This window comes from Pseudorca crassidens, chromosome 1 (genome assembly GCF_039906515.1).
Source record: "Pseudorca crassidens isolate mPseCra1 chromosome 1, mPseCra1.hap1, whole genome shotgun sequence".
NCBI lineage: Eukaryota > Metazoa > Chordata > Mammalia > Artiodactyla > Delphinidae > Pseudorca > Pseudorca crassidens.
The window spans coordinates 24,801,329-24,820,163 of record NC_090296.1 but is presented as its reverse complement, the minus strand read 5'-3'; the positions used below and the strand labels follow the sequence as shown (position 1 = coordinate 24,820,163).

At 38.5% G+C, this 18,835-nt stretch overlaps 1 protein-coding gene across 13 annotated transcripts in view; it reads left to right on the top strand.

Annotated features, from left to right (window-relative positions):
- The window catches only part of NRXN3 (neurexin 3), a 1,691,100-nt gene that overhangs the window by 654,432 nt on the left and 1,017,833 nt on the right, over positions 1–18,835 (top strand). For 10 of the 13 annotated variants that reach the window (XM_067729015.1, XM_067728990.1, XM_067728956.1 and 7 more), the window contains exon 10: positions 2,885–2,911. The exons of the other annotated variants lie outside the window; for them this stretch is intronic. In XM_067729015.1, coding sequence (XP_067585116.1) covers positions 2,885–2,911 — 27 coding nt within the window. The remainder of the gene's footprint in view (positions 1–2,884; positions 2,912–18,835) is intronic. 13 annotated transcript variants of the gene reach the window in all.

The window sequence follows — 18,835 nt, the reverse complement described above, 5'->3', positions numbered from 1 at the left end:
GCAGAAGGCAGGCAGCCCTTCTTCAGTGGTGGAGGCTTGTAGGCAGTGCCATGCAGCTTGGTTAATTGCATTCAGATTCTCCAGATGTTCTCTCTCTGGAAACATGGACTTGCAGACTACTGTTTACTGTATGCATCACTGAAGACATAAAACACCTAGAAACATTCACCTCTTCCGTGCTCAACCTGAAGCTCATCAATTTAGAAAATAATAATTTCTCCTTATTTACTAAAATTAAATGAAACAACTGAAACAGAATGAACAGCACACACGCACATACCCACATCCCTCAAATACCATGCCAAGGCTCAGGCAGAGAGAGGACTTCAGCTGCTACTGGAGATCTAAAGGAAATTGCCCTCCCAGGTCAGTTCTTCTGATTCATTTTTTCATTAAAAAACAATACATCGGGCTTCCCTGGTGGTGCAGTGGTTGAGAGTCCGCCTGCCAGTGCAGGGGACACGGGTTCGTGCCCTGGTCTGGGAGGATCCCACATGCTGCGGAGCGGCTGGGCCCGTGAGCCATGGCCGCTGAGCCTGTGCGCCTGGAGCCTGTGCTCCGCAACGGGAGAGGCCACAACAGTGAGAGGCCCGCGTACCGCAAAAAAAAAAAAAAAAAAAAAACATCATCACTGTCAAGACCACCCTCTCAGACCCTGTGAACAAGGAACTGGGGTAGATTTTTCTCCTCAAACTTATTCTTCAAGTAAAGTAGCAAAATAATTTTTCACTTCTTGACTTAACATACCCAATTGTCTGCTGTCTTGAAAGCTGCAAGTCCTCACATTGTTTTAAAGACACCATTCAGTTCATGGAATCACTTGAGTGAACCCAGAAGGACAAGCCCAGCCCAGCACCTCTGCCTAGACCAGGTCCTTGACTAAGAATAAATCCTCAGCAGCACAGAAACCAAAGCAGAAAACCACTTCTTGTTTAAAGTTCTTGGGGTTGTTGCTTTAGGCTCACTCTTGCCCCTTCCTTCTCTGAAGCACGCCCATACTTCTGCTTCCCCTCTTTCTTGAATCCATCGGTGAGGGGCATTTCTCCAGCATTTCTCCAGCCTCGGGTGATGGTAGGCGAACCGGCAGCTGAGGCCCCACTTCTTCCTCCCTCCCTGCCCTCCCCTTCCCCAGTCCTCACCAGGGGCATGGCCTCCTCTGTCCGGTGATCGTACCAGTTGCTCCAGGGCTGTTTGCTCCCACTTTTCTGTTGCGGTTGACGACACATGACAAACCTAACCGCACGAAACCAAACCCAGATTTTTCTCAAGAGATGTTCTTCTGGGGAACAAATAAGCTTCCTGCCCCCTTCCTCAGAACGCTTGGGTGGTATAAATTGCTCCTATCTGGATTCACGTAGTTTCATTCTGCCCTGTCATTTGCCACTGGTTTCTTTCTCACGTGCTTAAAATGGTTTACTTCAGGAAATTCAAATCGTGGCATTATCTTCCACAAGTCCTCCAAAACTATTGGGTTAACCTTAGCTAGAAGAAAAGCACAGTTTCTAACTGTATTTTTTTCCTGTAATTTTCTCCTTTCTTTATCATTTTACTTCTACCTTTTAATGTCTGGCTTTAAACAAATTCTTATAGGAATTCCCACAATTGAAAACCAAACTTAGGATCAACTGGGAAGCCTGGTAACAGTTAACCTGAGACATTTCTCTGACCATTCTTCCCAACCCCTACTAACACCCATTGACTCTGCTCTATACCTTTTATGCTGTGTGTCCCTGACTCCAAACAGATATTAATAAAAGGATAGATACTCTGATCTCTGACACAAAATACCTTGTCTGGTGACCAGCACAAGAAAATTAGCCACCCTTTATTCCCTCTCTTTCCCATTAAAAAAAAAGAACTTTCTTTCTTCAAGATGCAGGATCACAGAGGGAAATAGGTAGGATGTCAAAGGTGCCCAAGACCTCCTCCCCATGTGCCTGTCTCGCCTTCTCCTCAAATGCTGTGGGCGCTTGATTCAGTCTGAGCATTCAGGCAGGAAGACGGAGATGGGCTTCATGAGGGGGTTGGTCTGGGGGCCTTTGAAACTACAGCAGAGACCCCAATCAATTATGATAGTATCATACAACTCCTTTTAGCCAGCACCCGAGCCCGCCTCTCTAAAATCTGGGATGGGTGTTTGTGCGGTTAGCTGTTTGCAAGTGGCCATTTTATGACAGAAAATGACCAGGTGGTGTTAACCCTTTCCTTACCTCTGAGGATAACGGCAAATCTGCCTGCATAAATTTCTATAGGATTTGGGGCCTGACCTGAGGAGAGAGGGTGGAGGGAGTTTGGTTTTAGAAAAAGAGAAAGGGTTAAATACTGCACTGAGAAACTTCATGGACAGATTTGTTAAAATGATACGATATGTCAGACTGGTGATATATCTTTGAAATACTAAAACAAAAATTGTCTTGATGGTACTATTAAAGATAAATTTTAAGAAAAACCAGTTGTAGAGAGAAACAAACTAAAACCTACATTTGGTGGGGAAATTTTTGCAGTATTTTCCAAGTTTAACAAAATTAATATTTCAAAGTCCAGTTTTGAAATACTTTATATAAGTGAATAGGATTTTTGAAAGAAAAAAAAAGCCTAGTCGGTGTCTATTGTGGATATATATGTATACCAGTATATATCTCTATACATACGTGTATATATATATGTGTGTGTGTGTATATATATATGTATCCAACTTTACTAAACAATATACTGTACATATACACCCACCCTTAAACTTGTGCATACTGTATATATATATATAAAATGGCCACATTTCTTGCGTGTGTCTGTCCCCGGAAGGGTGGACTGATTGTTTTTGGATGTCTGCAGCTGTTACCTTGAAGGATGCAATTTCATCTTTCATTTATTTTTCCCCATCTAGACTGTATCAGGATAAACTGTAACTCCAGTAAGTTTTCCCTCAAGTTTCATTTTGTTCTTTAAAAAAAAAAAGAAAACTGACTTTATTTTGTTTACTGTTTTATGAGCTGTTTTTTATTTGAATTATTTTATTTTTTGACAGTGGAGTTGGGGGGAACTGGGGTTTACAAGCTGAAGGGCTGGGGTGATGGTTTGGGCTGAGTGTGGCCCAGGGTGTGGTTTCGGAATTGCGGCAGGTCCTCTCTTCTTTCCTTGCATTTGTTCTACATGCGGAAAAGGAGGAAAGGGTACCTGGATAATGACTTTGAAAATGAATTGAAATGGTAATTTGTTGTTTTGGGAAAATAACTCTCAGGGGTGGACAAAAAGCATTAGAGCAACCAGAATGCACTTCTCCACTACCAAAAGCTTCAGAAAATGAAAGCAAAGTTCATGACCCACAAGGTGGCTGCCAACTCTGACATTTGTTTCTTGGCATTTATCGCTGTAGGTTTTTTTTTTTTCCCCCCTAAGGAGGGTGGGCAAAGCATTGCTCTTGGTAATAATGCAACATTTTAACCAAAGACTTGAGATACATTCTAGCTCTTCTGAATAAAGAATGGCAGACTATTATTTTTACCTTATTCCATTCAAATATTCCACCTCTTGAAGAAGGGTCTTAAGGAGGAACAGGCTGAATACTACTCACGCATTTCTTCCTCTGTCTCAGAAGTGCACATTAGCTGGAGTAGGGCAATAGGAGGAGAAAGAGGAAAGATGGGCATGAGGGAAAGAGTAGAACTAGGTGATAAAAGGAAGAAAGGAAGAAATATACTTTGAGCTCTATAGTGTGTCATATTAGTTAAGGCAATTAAATAACAATTAAGCAACTAGGATAATTGGTTAGGGTGATAAGCTACAACAGACAATCCCAGCATTTCAATGGCTCAACAAAAAAGGTTTCTTTCTTGTTCGGGCAAAGTCCAATGCCAGTTGAGCAGCGCTCCTGGTCAGCTCTCTTCAAAGAAGTAATTCAGGCAACTAAGATTCTTCCATGAGTTGGGTTCAACAACCTTGGAGTTTTTCACCTCTCGTTCTATCCATAGGGAAGAGAGAGAGAGCTTGGATAGTTATGCAATATGTTTTATTGCCTTGCCTGAAAATGCCATACATCGCTTCCGCTTATATTTTGTCAGACATGGTTCCATCTTAAACTCAGAGGAAACTGGGAAATAACAGTCTTCCTGTGGACCAGGAAGACAAAACTGGATTGATTGAGCATCTAACACACATGATTCGCAGTATTATCTCCTGATTTTTTGCTGCTTTCCTTGCTAGGGTCTTTCTGTAGGAACAAACTCAGAAAAGGAGATAGCCTCTTACATTTCATTTACTTGTTTGTCCCATCTTTCTAAAAATTTTAAAGGTGTTAGCTGGTTTAACCTTCTTTCTTGGGAGATATATTATCAGGATGACAAACTAATGAAGCCCAAATCCACTTCTGGGTGGCAAATGTTCCATATAAATGAACAGCAACAACAAAAAGAAATGTAAAAAATTGATATAAACAACAACTTCCTAAAGTACAGTGCTTTCTGCTTGTCCTGGCATCACTTTCAGTTAATTTAAGCAATGTCCTATATTGCTGTGTTTAAATATTTCTCATTAGCCAGAAATTTCTCATGATATTTAGATCATTACAAGTCTAATTGAAACATCCTTTTTCTCCGAAGACTGGCATTTTCTCTTTCTTTAAGCAGCTTTATTGATATATAATTTCCATACCACAGAGTTCATCCATTGTAAGCCTACAGTTCAGTGATTTTTATTAAATTTCTAGGGTTGTCCAGATATCACCATATTCACATTTTAGAACATTTCCAACACTCCCCAAATTTCTCTTATGTCCTTTTGCAGTTAATCCCTTCTCCTGCCCATACTCCTAGACAGCGGTTGGTCTGCTTTTGTCTCTATAAACCTGCCTTTTCTGGGCATTTTGTATAAATGGAATCATATAACATGTAGTCATCTGTGTCTGGCTTCTTAAAAAAATATAGCATATCTATAGAAAACTTTTTCTTTTGCATTAGTTTCCAGAAGGAAATAAGATGAAAGCTGAGCATGAAGGTGGAGAACGTCTTCCAAAGTTGAAGCTGGCACCTTCTGGCTTCAGAGACTTATTTGCAGAACAGAGAACTGAGGGAGTTATTTGATCAGGGTATCAGGGCCTGCTTTTTGTGTTCTGTCCATACTTTATCTTACATTTAATTCCATATATTCCATCTGATCAGCCATGGAGAGTCATCATAAGACAAGTTCCCAAATTCTTTCTCCTGGGAATACAGTGATTCTTATCCAGGACACAGATGCCAGCAGATTTTCTAAGCCTGAGAAAAGATTTTCTATTCAGAGCCACCAAAAGCAGCATCGAGAGGAAATGCACACGGCAAAGATGCGTTCCCGACTTCGATCACAGCATAGAAAGACTATAACTGGCTTAAATCAATATTTAGGTAAAAAGCCAAGATTGGATTTTGAAAAATCAATTTTGAATTCTCATGATAAATCTTTAACATACTACGGAAGTTAGTTTTGGTGAAAGCATCAGAGAAAGAATACATAGTGCCCACTAGTTGCACAGGGGTTGAATAGAAACAAAACAAAACAAAACACAAGCTCTTCAAACTAATCTAAGTCCTTTAATGCTGAGGTGTATAGATATGTACCCAGGATACTGTAGAGTCACAAAGTATATGTGATACATTTTCTTGAAGTTAATTGTTGATTTGGAGTAAAAACTTGAGTTGAAAGCAAAGTGATATATGATGCAGAAGAACACAAATAAACATGAATCTTATTTAATAGATAAATCTTATTCTTATGTTTTAAGAAAAAAACATAAGAATTCAAAGTCCTATCATTTTTATTGTGTATCCTCTCTATTCCATTCCCACCATTATTGGCACTTGGGTAGAAAAGTTTGAGAAGACTATACAACTAAATTAGGAGATAAAACAGGTACAGGTGACTAGAACTTCTAAACCCCTCTTCTCACATACCTATCAGAGTTCATAGTTCAACCTGTTATAGAATCTCAAGTTGTTTCTGTAATCTCAAGTTGTGCGGATCCTGCCTCTTACACAGTTTTTCACTGGAAGAGTACAAGAAGTAAGATTGATTTGCAGCCTGAGTGTGAGAGGGAAGGACTTTCCACTTACTCCTGAGCTCCAGCTGGCATTTCAGTAGCTGTCATAGGGTGTAATTGCTCAAGTTGCAACACAAAACTTTTTTCTCTTGAAGGGACATAGTGAATTAAACTTTAAGTTTGTATATAAGTTCATGAATTTTTCCAGTTAATTCTTTTTTAGAATGCCTGTTCTGTGAAAAGTCAGTCAGGTAACATACTGAATGACATCATCTGTGTTTTTTTTTTTTTTCCTGTTCATCTGCCTCAAAATATTGTTCGTTCAGGGAAATGGCTATTTCCAAGGGTTTGTGTGACTGTCTTTTTAATGGCAAGAAGAACATGAAGAAGGACCATCTTCCAGTGTGAGGAGAAAATAACGGGACATGATAGAGGGCAGTGATCACAAGACAAAAGCCTTTTTCCTTTTGGCTTTCTTGGCTGGCCCTTCTGTCAGTAACTGACACAGCTCCATGACAAGGGTTTCCAAGAAGCAGAAACAATTTTCTAATCAGGTTCTCTGCCTTTCTCCCTTTCTTACTTTCTCTTTTCCAGTACTTTGTCTTTCCCCATAATATCTATGATATACTTATCATTACTCATTCCAAATATTACTACCCCTGCTCCCCAAATCCTGCAAGGTACCACACCATAAACTCTTCTCAGGCTGTTATCACCAAACATTTATTAGAGACTGTGCCAATCAAAGTCTGTGGTTGAATTGGGGATATGCTGTGTTTGATTCATCTGCCAGGGATATTGCAAAATAAGTAGTAAGGAAATTTCCAATTTAGAACTGACTTTAAAACTGCGAAAGAGCAACAGAGTTGGCAGTCATCATGGTGGATTGAACTCCAGGGTGACCTGGAGCACAGCTAAAGAAAACAGGGCTGCTTTCTGGGAATTTCTGGAGGAAATCACTCATTCCTATGGTTCCAGTTCCATGAGGCTGGCAGTACCTAAGAGGCATGCAGTTCTGAAAACAGGTATGAACTTCTTGTTGATCTCGTGGGTGTTTGCTCAAATGAAAGTCTGTAAAATGGTTTGTCGTCTTGAACCTTGTCTGATTGTGACTCTGCCCTATGATTTCCTAGCCCCTCCTTCATCCCATCCCTTTTAAGCTGTGTGCTGTATGGATGAATACAGTGACCTCATATTGATTAAATGAGTATAGTATGAATGAATATAGTGAACACAAATTAATGAATGTCAGTTTCCCGCTTTTTTCCAGTCTTTCTCTCTCAAAGGCTAATTCCTCTGTGTGTGGCCATTCTCTCAATCTTTCTGGAAAGGAGGGCATATATCACATGAAAGTTGTGAGGAAATCGTGAGTTTTGTGTATATGCCTGACTATTTAGGTATATGTAGAGCTCCCCCCAGTTACTTTGAACTTGAAGCCTTACTAACTTACCTGTGATAAGATTAATGTTTTCCTTCTTTGACATACAAAAATATACTGACCTTAAGACAGGGAAGTGCCACAATGTAGTCATTTGTGTCTGAGAACAGCTTTTATAATCTTGTCCACTTCCCACAGACTCTGTTATCTTTGAATCATAGAGATGCACAGTAATATAAGAGCTGCAAGAAAATAACATCACAAGGATGTTCTATATCTCCAAATCATACCTCTGAAAACTACTAGTGTTTACTAAATATTCCTTCTCTCGCACTTGCTCTGCCTTGCACCTGTTTTTTGCTTTTTGCCTTCGCTTCTCTGCTTTGGGTTTCCAGGCAGACTCAATGCCAGTGTTTTGGCAAAGTCAACAGGGTGTAGGTGGTTCTTGCTTAATTTAGGCATTAAAATTTATTACACTAGACTTCTGGTTTTCTTCTCTTTTTCTCTGTCTTCCCTGTCTGTGGTACCAGAATAAGTGACATCATCTTTAGGCCTGCTTCATCTAGAAATCCCAGAGCTGACTTGTTGAGCTTATCCCTTTAACTCAGAAACACTTACCTCCTCAGGTCAACCAGGAGGCTGACTTCTTCATTATTAAGTCTCTGCAAAGGAAACTGTAGAACCTCTCTGGTATCCATTCCAAGATTTGGATCACCATTGCTGTCAGCCTGATCATACTACTTCTCTTAGTAGAGTTTTAGTGAAGATGGAAAAAAATCACAAAGCAGAATCTTATATCCAATAATGTATTATTCTTTATCCAACTATCAACATCACACCTGAGACTTTGTATTTCTTTATGGAATGATTATGGTGTACTTCAACTTTTACCAAAACCTGAATTTTAAAAGATAACACATAATTTTGTTGCTCTTTGGAATGTTTTATATTTCTTGTGACATATAAAATACCTCACATGTAAGTTTATTCATAGTATCAATAATAGGCAGATTTGACTGTGATAGTAGGATGCTTCCGAAATAAACATTGAATATTACAAAGATAGGCTGGGTTCAACCCTTTCTATACCACTAATGAGTTTTGTGTCTGTGGACAATTTACTTTAACCCTCAGTTTCCTCAGTTGTAAAATGTGCATAATTATAGTATCTGCGTCTTTGAGTAAGAACAGAAGCTAGAACGTAACATGTGCTAAATGTGTGATGATGGTGATGGTTTTGGTGATGATGAGGATGACTTGTACTAGCAGAGTATTTCAACTGAAAAGATGATCTTTTGAGAACTGTTTTTGTTCAAGAATGGATACCTATGTATTCTTAAAGCCTTTCTTGGTAGCTTAATAGATGCCTGTAAAATGAGCATCCTACTTCCTTCAGTCTATTACTCAGGGCAATAATAAACTCTTTTCAAGGCCATCAAAGTTGCATTGGATTCTGCATCAATAGCATTACTAATACTGTTGATGAGAACATCACATTGGCTTTTTTTTCCCCCTCAGTGCATTATGATAAACAAATACTTGATGTTAACCCAGAACTAATGAAAGTATTTTGGTTTCATGAGTTCTTCTGTTTTTGTCTTGGAGACTCTGATATCATTTTAATGAAAGCTTAATAGTGTTCTAAAATGAAAATATTATCTTTAAAGTGCACAGATATGATTCAATGATATCATATTTGTGACTTTAATATCTTCTAATATCAATTTTGTATAATCTAAATAGGAACTAAAATAAAAGAGAGTCAGAGAAATAAGAGTTTTTGCAGCAAGGGTACAGATTTCTGGCTAAGAACATTACTGTCTGTCTGGCTTCCTTGGTACATTCCTGGCATGGATTTAAAAGTCATCAAGTTTATTCAGACCATTGTGAGAAAGGAGGGCTAGATCACCAAGAGGAGAAGAGAGTCATCCCCTTCTTAGGAGATCTTGTATTTTGGTTTCAACCAGTTTGTTGAGGCATAGCGTAAGTCAGTATGTTAAGAGATTCACATGTGGACCTTTGGGTAATTGAAATTACACATATTCCATACACATACACAAAGGCTGGTGGTTCAGGCCTTATCAGATTTATACATGATGCCCAGAGAAGTAGAGAATTAATGACCATTTAGCAGTTAGAACTACGGTACCATCCATCCCCAAATTCTGAGAATGTCCTTTGAGCACAGGTTAAAATAGAGAAAATCAGAAGAAGGAACGTCTCTTTCAGTGGCTTTAGCTAAGACCACTTTTTCTGTGATTTGAAACTGATCCCTGGGCTCTAACATGCAAATCTATCACTTTTTGGTCTGCTTCTCTTATGTACAGTGGGCTCCTGGTATGGAAAAGTCCACTCAGGAAGGTATTTTAACATTTGTAATCCATCTGGATCTTAGAAAGGATAAAGGGATTGGGATCAAGCACCCAATTAAAGAGTAGATAGAAGTGAGATTGAAGCATTATATTATAAATAAGTGGCTTCCCAAGGAGAGTGTTTTGTCTCATAAAAGGAAGAAGCAGAGGAAATAGCAAAGGAGATGGAAAAAACAAAGAAGTTAAAAACACACTTCACGAAGTATATAGATATAAGCAAAGTTGATAGAGTTATTGAATTTTAGAAAAGGTTGATAAATAAAGGCGTAAAATTTCTCTATCTGAACATCCTAAAAAAGAGCAAACACCTTGCCAATTTAGGAATGATCTATGGTGAACTGAACTGTCTGGCAAGAGCGGCAATATAGACTCCTAGAACTGTTTACAATCACAGTTCAAGCCACTGTACTTTTCCATGAAATTAGTGTACATAGTTTGGAGATATGTACATACATATAGTGATATCTTATGTCAACACAGCCTCAAATTTTTATGCTGATATCTGGCCACTGTAGGATTTTCGTGACCTGAAGCTACCTTGGACATAGTGTATACTTAAAAAATAATTAAGTCACTGAGGTAATGAATTGTACCCATTTCTCTACCTTAATTTATTATTTTCACAAATACTCTTAGGGATCGATACAGAGATACAAGCCAGAAAAATATAAACTACAGCTCTTTGTTTTGTTGTCATTCTAAAAGGAAGAAAAAAATAACTGGAGTGAATTTGTTCTTTTATCCCTAATAATCTGAAAGAATAAATATTATTTCCTCTGTAAAGCAGGGAATTTCAGACAAAATGAAGGTTTTCATGAAATCCAATTTGTCCAGGCTTTGGTTGGGTCAGAAGAATTTCATGAAGGAAGGTGAATGTGTATCAGTAAATATTACATGTTGTCACTCTTTGTTCACTTATTCGATGATCATTTACTGAGAGTTAACTGGGTTCCAGGTGTTGATGTCAGTTTTAGGGATTTATACTGTGGATTTCCAAGGAAAATGCAGAAGGAATCCTCATGGACTAGGCACACACCCATTTTCCCCTCGTTTTCTGTTTCTCTTAGAGAAATTGAAACTCAGATGTATGTACCTTTAAAATCCAGATGAGTTTCTCATAGATTTTATTCAGCAGTTGTTCATTTCAGTATTCCATTCAACATAATGGTTTCTTTTTTTCACAATGTATGTATATTCCTAGTGCTGAGGCCCTGAACACTGGGTCTCCTTAGTCACGTCTTTTTCCTTATTTTCCTTTTTCTGTTTTGGCTTGTCCTCCTGCGTCTGACCACCTGCTTAGAGCCATACAAAACGTCAACAGCTGATGTTTCAGGCGCTGTAATTTTGACTACAAATGGTGTTTCTGTTTTTTCTTCTACGGTTTGAAAATGTCTTTTTATACTCTGATCCATTTTATTTGTCTAATTGCCGCAGTAAGGTTTACAAGGTGACAAGTTCGCCAAGTATTAGGCACAGTTTATATTTAGGAACAGTTTATATTTTGAAAATTAGGAAGGATCACTTTATCAATGAGGTGTAGTACGTGTAGTAACCATTTGACAAGTTAACATTACCAACCAAACCCTTTATTCCTGTTTGATAACAAGATAAATGCATCAGTGAATATACTTCTTTTTTGTTGCTTTTCACTAGATAGTATATATAGTGCAGCAGGTTTCCCTCATACATTATTTAGGAGAAGATTATAATTTGAACTATAGAATTTCTGGAACAGTTAACCACAAAGTGCAAGTCTCCCTACTGATTCAGAGCATCTCAACAGAGTTTTTCTCAGTTTTAGAATCAATTTTGGGAAGAAAACTTAGGCACCAGGGGATGTTGCTTCTGAAAGAAACAGAGTAATTTTCTGGCTGTTCTATTGATTAAGTGACTAAAATCACAAGGCTTTCTAACTGGATGTTTATTAGAAGTTGGAGAAATAAATCTTAAAGGGGATGTTTACATTTTCCTTCTGAAAATGAAGTTGTTTCAGAGTAAATCTGATTATACAATATTTGTATACAAAACAATTTCGCTGTCATCCCAAAAGCCTTGTGAAAGCAAGAGGTATATGGTGCTTAGTTATAGTAATCTAAGTCTTCCTGAATGGTTGACATTATATTGCAATAGGAAAATGTTAAAAGGCATGTGTTCTAAAAGAGAGACAAAATGTAATAGAGAGCATATCCCCTGAAGCAAAGTCTTTGAACGGTTATGAGCTCAGGATCCTCCCAGTAGGCCTGTCGGGGGCATATATTTAAATATTAACATATTATGAATGGGGAAGCCAAGGCTTGGGGAAGGTGCGTGCATTGCATAAGGTCTCAGGGTGATCAGTGGCAGGCATGAGTCTTCAAAAATTTCATTTTCTGATTCTTAATCAAATGAACACCATTTGTCACCTAAGTTGTAGTCTTTCAGTGATGCTACGAGACATGATTTTCTTCAGAATTAGTTTTAAAAAATGCAGGGTGGGGGGGTAAGCCACTGCAAAGATACCAAATTAGGAAGGATATGGTGACCTAAAGTCTTGGTTGTTGGGTGAACAGCATTATGAATAGAGTGAAGTTTAGTTCTGAAGTCTAAGAGATGACAGAGAAATGAAATTCATGTTACCCACAAGTGTGGGCAGGATAAAATCTAAAACAATAAACAGGGGGCTATTCCTCTGTTCTTAAGAAAATAAAAAGTAAGAAAATTAGAAATGTTCAAGGTGGAGAGAAGAAGGGCTGTCTATTTCCTCTGAGTGGTTTTCCTGTGACAGTCTGTCAGGAAACCCTTTTCCTTCCAAGGAGAAGGAACTACCCCACTGACCGAAAGGAGGATGCCCCCAGGAGTGGGGTGGTGAGAGAAGCAGAGACAGAAAACAGGAAAGGAGCTGAAGCAGCAGATGGCAACAACATAATGTGTGCAAAGTAGACAAAGACCAAGAGAAAGGACACAACATGAGTATTTGTAATGGAGTAGCATAAGAGGAATGTGATCTATCGCTGTAGAAAAATTCTGTATCTTTCTGATCTCACAAGGAAAAAGAAAACACAGTAGAAGGTGAATAAAGTCAATATGGTGAAGCCATTGGCCTAGGGGATGGCTAGAGAAGGCTTTTGCCATCTCCTTATAAGAAGAAATTCATGGTTGAAATTAAAGTCATATTGTATACCTGTCAGTAGTTGGAATGTTTAACTTAACTGTTTGATTCATTTATTGTTATTTACAAGCAAACTCCCTATTTGTTAAAGGAACCAATTAAAAAAAAAAACTTGCTGATTATCAGAAATAGAAAAGCTAGGTGTTCTATTACCCTAATGACTAGGTAAGTGCCCAGGTACTTATCCATGACTGAGTTTATCCATACCCCTACATACCTGGTAGAATGAGAATCTCATGATTGACATCTCAAAGGCAAGAAAATTGAACACTAAGTAAAGACACAACCCCATTCTTTCCCCTTGACAAATTTTCCCTGAATGCTTTTCTTCCTTTGTTACAGCAAAAATGGATGCTGCTAAGTCCATATACAAGGACATTTGCAATAACAAACTTTAAACCTTTGCTATTGTTATATAAAGTGATCGACTTTACAAATGGCTACTAGTTACAGTAAAAATTATAGCCAAGATTGTTTTCTGCCTGCCAGGCTCTGAGATGAGCAGTTTGCTTGCATGATCTTGTTTAATCTTCACCATGGTCTTATAAGGTGTTATTATCCTCATTTTAGACATGAGACTTAATCATGTGAAACGCTTTGCCTGGCCTCACCTTCAGTATATCTGACCTCAATGCTGTGCTCCTCACGACCGCACATGTTGCCTGTCCAGCTCAGATGCTGACATGTTGATGCTCAAATGAACGCAATCAGCACTCCAGGACAAGGGCTAATGGTCCCCACGAAAGACGCTGCATCTAGTCACTAATAAATCCTATTTCTTTAGCTTGTCTTTCTGTAACCTTGACCTTTCCGGAGTCAGGCTTCCTCACCTCAGCTTTATAGACATAGTAGTGTCCCGTTCTTGTTCGTAACTAGTCTCTAAGGCACTGCTTAATTCTGTGACAGGAAGGTACTTGGCATTTAGGGATGCATAGAGGATGAATTAGGAATTATCACAGACATAGGGATGACTAAGAAGAGGGTAGTGTTGGAATGCCATAACAGCTAATTGCTGAGTCATCCTCCATGTGCCTGATGCCTAGTTGGTATTCCTTGTCTTTTATCTCTTTCCATTAGACCCTAGTGCTCTAGTCTCAGCAAACAGATTGTGGTTACCCGACTTCCCCAAACTCTCTTATACCTCCGTTTCTGCATCCATGCTCTACCTTATGCACTTTACCTTATGTGGACCATGTCTGTCTGTATCTCCATAGCCAACTGCTTCTCATCCTTCATGACAGCTCAGGGGTCACCACTCTTGCGAAGCCTTCCCTTCCTCAGGCGTGTCTAGGTTTGTTCATCTCTAAAGTTCCAGAGCACCCTGAGTGCACAACCTTCAGAAGTCTCATCACATTTGTGTTGCTTTATTTGCTTACATGTGTACCTCCTGAACCAATCTTTGGATTCCTCACAGTTTGGGAAAATGTCCTATTCGTCATTGTATCTTCACTGTCTGGCCAGTGCCAGACATATAGTTGGCCTTAATGCACATTTATTGAATTAATAATTATAAGCCTAATGACTTGAAACTTTGGATGACAAGAGAAATCTCCATGTATGAATACAGATTACTTAGTAAGAGGAAAATTGCTCCATATTTAACAAAGAAGGAAATCTCAGCAGATCCAATTAGAATACCATAGATTAACATGTTAAGGATATTTGTCCAGGTCCTAAAGAGAAATATGTTTTCAGAAATCCTTACTAAATACTACTATGTTAGAAGGCTGACATTTAAAATGAGGAAATGTGATTTCAAATTGATCTGACTCTTCTTTTGATTGTTCAAAGAAACATCGGAAGCACAAATTGCTTTTGGGCAGTATTGTTCTGTACATGTCAAATTGTGTAGGTTTTATGTCTCACCCACCCTGGATAGAAATCTATACTCTTTCCTGTATTATTTTTATAGGCCCCTTTAAGCTTCAAACTGATCCTAAAGAGAATGAGGAACATTACTCAGAGCAGAAAAACAAAACAAAAACAAACAACAACAGCATGGGTGGCAGCGTTACCTGGTGGGAAGAAAAGAACTTGTGGGTTCAGTTATACCTGCTCTGCTACTCATTAGCCCTTGTCCCTAAGGCAATTTCTCTGAGCCATCATTATTAGTAGTAATAGCTATAACATCATTTGATGAAGAAGAAAAATAATTGAACGGAAGCCTTGCTCCCAACCAACCATGTGATTTTCATCCCAGCATTTAAACGGGCACCAAAACCCGCTGTCACTCCTGTGGCCCTCATGTCTCACAGCTTGGATTGCTCGTTGATCATTTGAACTTGTAACAATAGAAACATCAGTTACCCGGGCCTCCTGGGTACTTGCCTAACCTTTCTGATTTTTCAAAGGAAATTGCTTCTTTTGTAAAATGTTTCGCAGGAGATAGGACAGGAATCAGTGTTTGAAGAAGCTGAGTGTGCCCGAGATAACTTCCAGGGTTTTAATGTAGCAGCTGGTATAGAATCTTGTGTGAAATGAATTCAGGGCTTTTTCTCTCACTCCAAGTAAGGTCATATTATTAAGAGTGAGGATCCTCATCTAGCAAAGTCACGGGGATCAAGGGTTCAGTTTAATGCCGGAGAGGTTAAGCTGTCCTTGGTAAAGCTGAGTGGTACAAGTGTCACGCCTTTATGTTTGCCTATGAAGAGATATATACAGAAGAAACAAAAACATCAAAAATGGGCCAGTGTTCAGTGAGCGTTTATTTTGGGCCATGTAATATTTTCACTTGTTACATATATTCTATAATCCCACAATAATTATATGCAGTAGGCAGAACCGTCTATATAATTTGTGGAGCCTAGTACAAAATGAAAATGTGAACCCCTTGTTAAAAAAGGAGGAAAGAAGCTTACCCTTTTCTTTAACACTCTGTCTTTCTCTACCTGTGGTGGTGTTTTTCTTTCCTTTTTCTTAAATTTGCCATCTGATGTGCTCCCTCAAGCATGAGGATACTCATGGGCTGAGTGCAGACCCTCACAGTCACACAAGACTCCACCCAACGGCTCAGCACGAAGGGCATAAAGTAGCAGCAGTTGTTTTCTGGGTGGAGGTAGAAAAGAGGGTGGCCAAGCAGTCATCCTGAGGGCCAGGAGCATGCATGAATGAAGCCTCCCTTTCAACATCACTTAAAAAAAAAAATTCAAAGATAAAATTCTTTTTTATTTTTTTTAAATTTTATTTTTTTTTATACAGCAGATTCTTATTAGTCATCAATTTTATAGACATCAGTGTATACATGTCAATCCCAATCTCCTAATTCATTGCACCCCCACCCCCACCCCCCCACCGCTTTCCCCCCTTGGTGTCCATACGTTTGTTCTCTACGTCTGTGTCTCAATTTCTGCCCTGCAAACTGGTTCATCTGTACCATTTTTCTAGGTTCCACATATATGTGTTAATATATGATATTTGTTTTTCTCTTTCTGACTTACTTCACTCTGTATGACAGTCTCTAGGTCCATCCACGTCTCTAGAAATGACCCAATTTTGTTCTTTTTATGGCTGAGTAATATTCCATTGTATATATGTACCACAACTTCTATATCCATTCATCTGTCGATGGGCATTTAGGTTGCTTCCATGACCTGGCTATTGTAAATAGTGCTGCAGTGAACATTGGGGTGCATGTGTCATTTTGAATTATGGTTTTCTCTGGGTATATGCCCAGTAGTGGGATTGCTGGATCATATGGTAATTCTATTTTTAGTTTTTTAAGGAACGTCCATACTGTTCTCCATAGTGGCTGTATCAGTTTACATTCCCACCAACAGTGCAAGAGGGTTCCCCTTTATCCACACCCCTCCGGCATTTGTTGTTTGTAGATTTTCTGACGATGCCCATTCTAACTGGTGTGAGGTGATACCACATTGTAGTTTTGATTTGCATTTCTCTAATAATTAGTGATGTTGAGCAGCTTTTCATGTGCTTCTTGGCCATCTGTATGTCTTCTTTGGATAAATGTCTGTTTAGGTCTTCTGCCCAGTTTTGGATTGGGTTGTTCGTTTTTCTAATATTGAGCTACATGAGCTGTTTATATATTTTGGACATTAATCCTTTGTCCGTTGATTCATGTGCAAATACTTTCTCCCATTCTGAGGGTTGTCTTTTCGTCTTGTTTATAGTTTCCTTTGCTGTGCAAAAGCTTTGAAGTTTCATTAGGTCCCATTTGTTTATTTTTGTTTCTATTTCCATTACTCTAGGAGGCAGATCAATAAAGACCGTGCTGTGATTTATGTCAAAGAGTGTTCTCCCTATGTTTTCCTCTAGGAGTTTTATAGTGTCCAGTCTTACATTTAGGTCTTGAAAACACATTTTGAGTTTATTTTTGTGTATGGTGTTAGGGAGTGTTCTAATTTGATACTGTTCTAATTTGATACTTTTACATGTAGCTGTCCAGTTTTCCCAGCACCACTTATTGAAGAGACTGTTTTTTCTCCATTGTATATCCTTGCCTCCTTTGTCATAGATTAGTTGACCATAGGTGCGTGGGTTTATCTCTGGGCTTTTTATCTTGTTCCATTGATCTATGTTTATGTTTTTGGGCCAGTACCATATTCTCTTGATTACTGTAGCTTTGTAGTATAGTCTGAAGTCAGGGAGTCTGATTCCTCCAGCTCCATTTTTTTCCCTCAAGACTGTTTTGGCCATTCAGAGTCTTTTGTGTCTCCATACAAATTTTAAGATTGTTTTGTTCTAGTTCTGTAAAAATGCCATTGGTAATTTGATAGGAATTGCATTGAATCTGTAGATTGCTTTGGGTAGAATAGTCATTTTCACAATATTGATTCTTCCAATCCAAGAACATAGTATATCTCTCGATCTGTTGGTATCATCTTTAATTTCTTTCAGTGTCTTATAGTTTTCTGCATACAGGTCTTTTGTCTCCCTAGGTAGGTTGATTCCTAGGTACTTTATTCTTTTTGTTGCAGTGGCAAATGGGAGTGTTTCCTTAATTTCTCTTTCAGATTTTTCATCATTAGTGTATAAGAATGCAAGAGATTTCTGTGCATTGATTTTGTATCCTGCAACTTTACTAAATTCATTGATTAGCTCTAGTAGTTTTCTGGTGGCATCTTTAGGATTCTCTATGTATAATATCATGTCATCTGCAAACAGTGACAGTTTTATTCTTCTTTTCCAATTTGTATTCCTTTTATTTCTTTTTCCTCTCTGATTGCCGTGGCTAGGACTTCCAAAACTATGTTGAATAATAGTGGCGAGAGTGGACATCCTTGTCTTGTTCCTGATCTCAGGGGGAAATGCTTTCAGTTTTTCACCATTGAGAATGATGTTTGTGGTGGGTTGGTCGTATATAGCCTTTATTATATTGAAGTAGGTGCCCTCTATGCCCACTTTCTGGAGAGTTTTTGTCATAAATGGGTGTTGAATTTTGTCCAAAGCTTTTTCTGCATCTATTGAGATGATCATATGGTTTTTCTTCTTCAATTTGTTAATGTTGTGTATCACATTGATTGATTTGCATATATTACAGAATCCTTGCATCCCTGGGATAAATCCCACCTGATCATGGTGTATGATCCTTTTAATGTGTTGCTGGATTCTGTTCACTAGTATTTTGTTGAGGATTTTTGCATCTATATTCATCAGTGCTATTGGTCTGTAATTTTTTTTTTTGTACTATCTTCCCCTGGTTTTGGTACAGGGTGATGGTGGCCTCATAGAATGAGTTTGGAAGTGTTCCTTCTTCTGCAATTTTTTGGAAGAGTTTGAGAAGGATGGGTGTTAGCTCTTCTCTAAATGTTTGATAGAATTCACCTGTGAAGCCATCTGGTCCTGGACTTTTGTTTGTTGGAAGATTTTTAATCACAATTTCAATTTCATTACTTGTAATTGGTCTGTTCATATTTTCTAGTTCTTCCTGGTTCAGTCTTGGAAGGTTATACCTTTCTAAGAATTTGTCCATT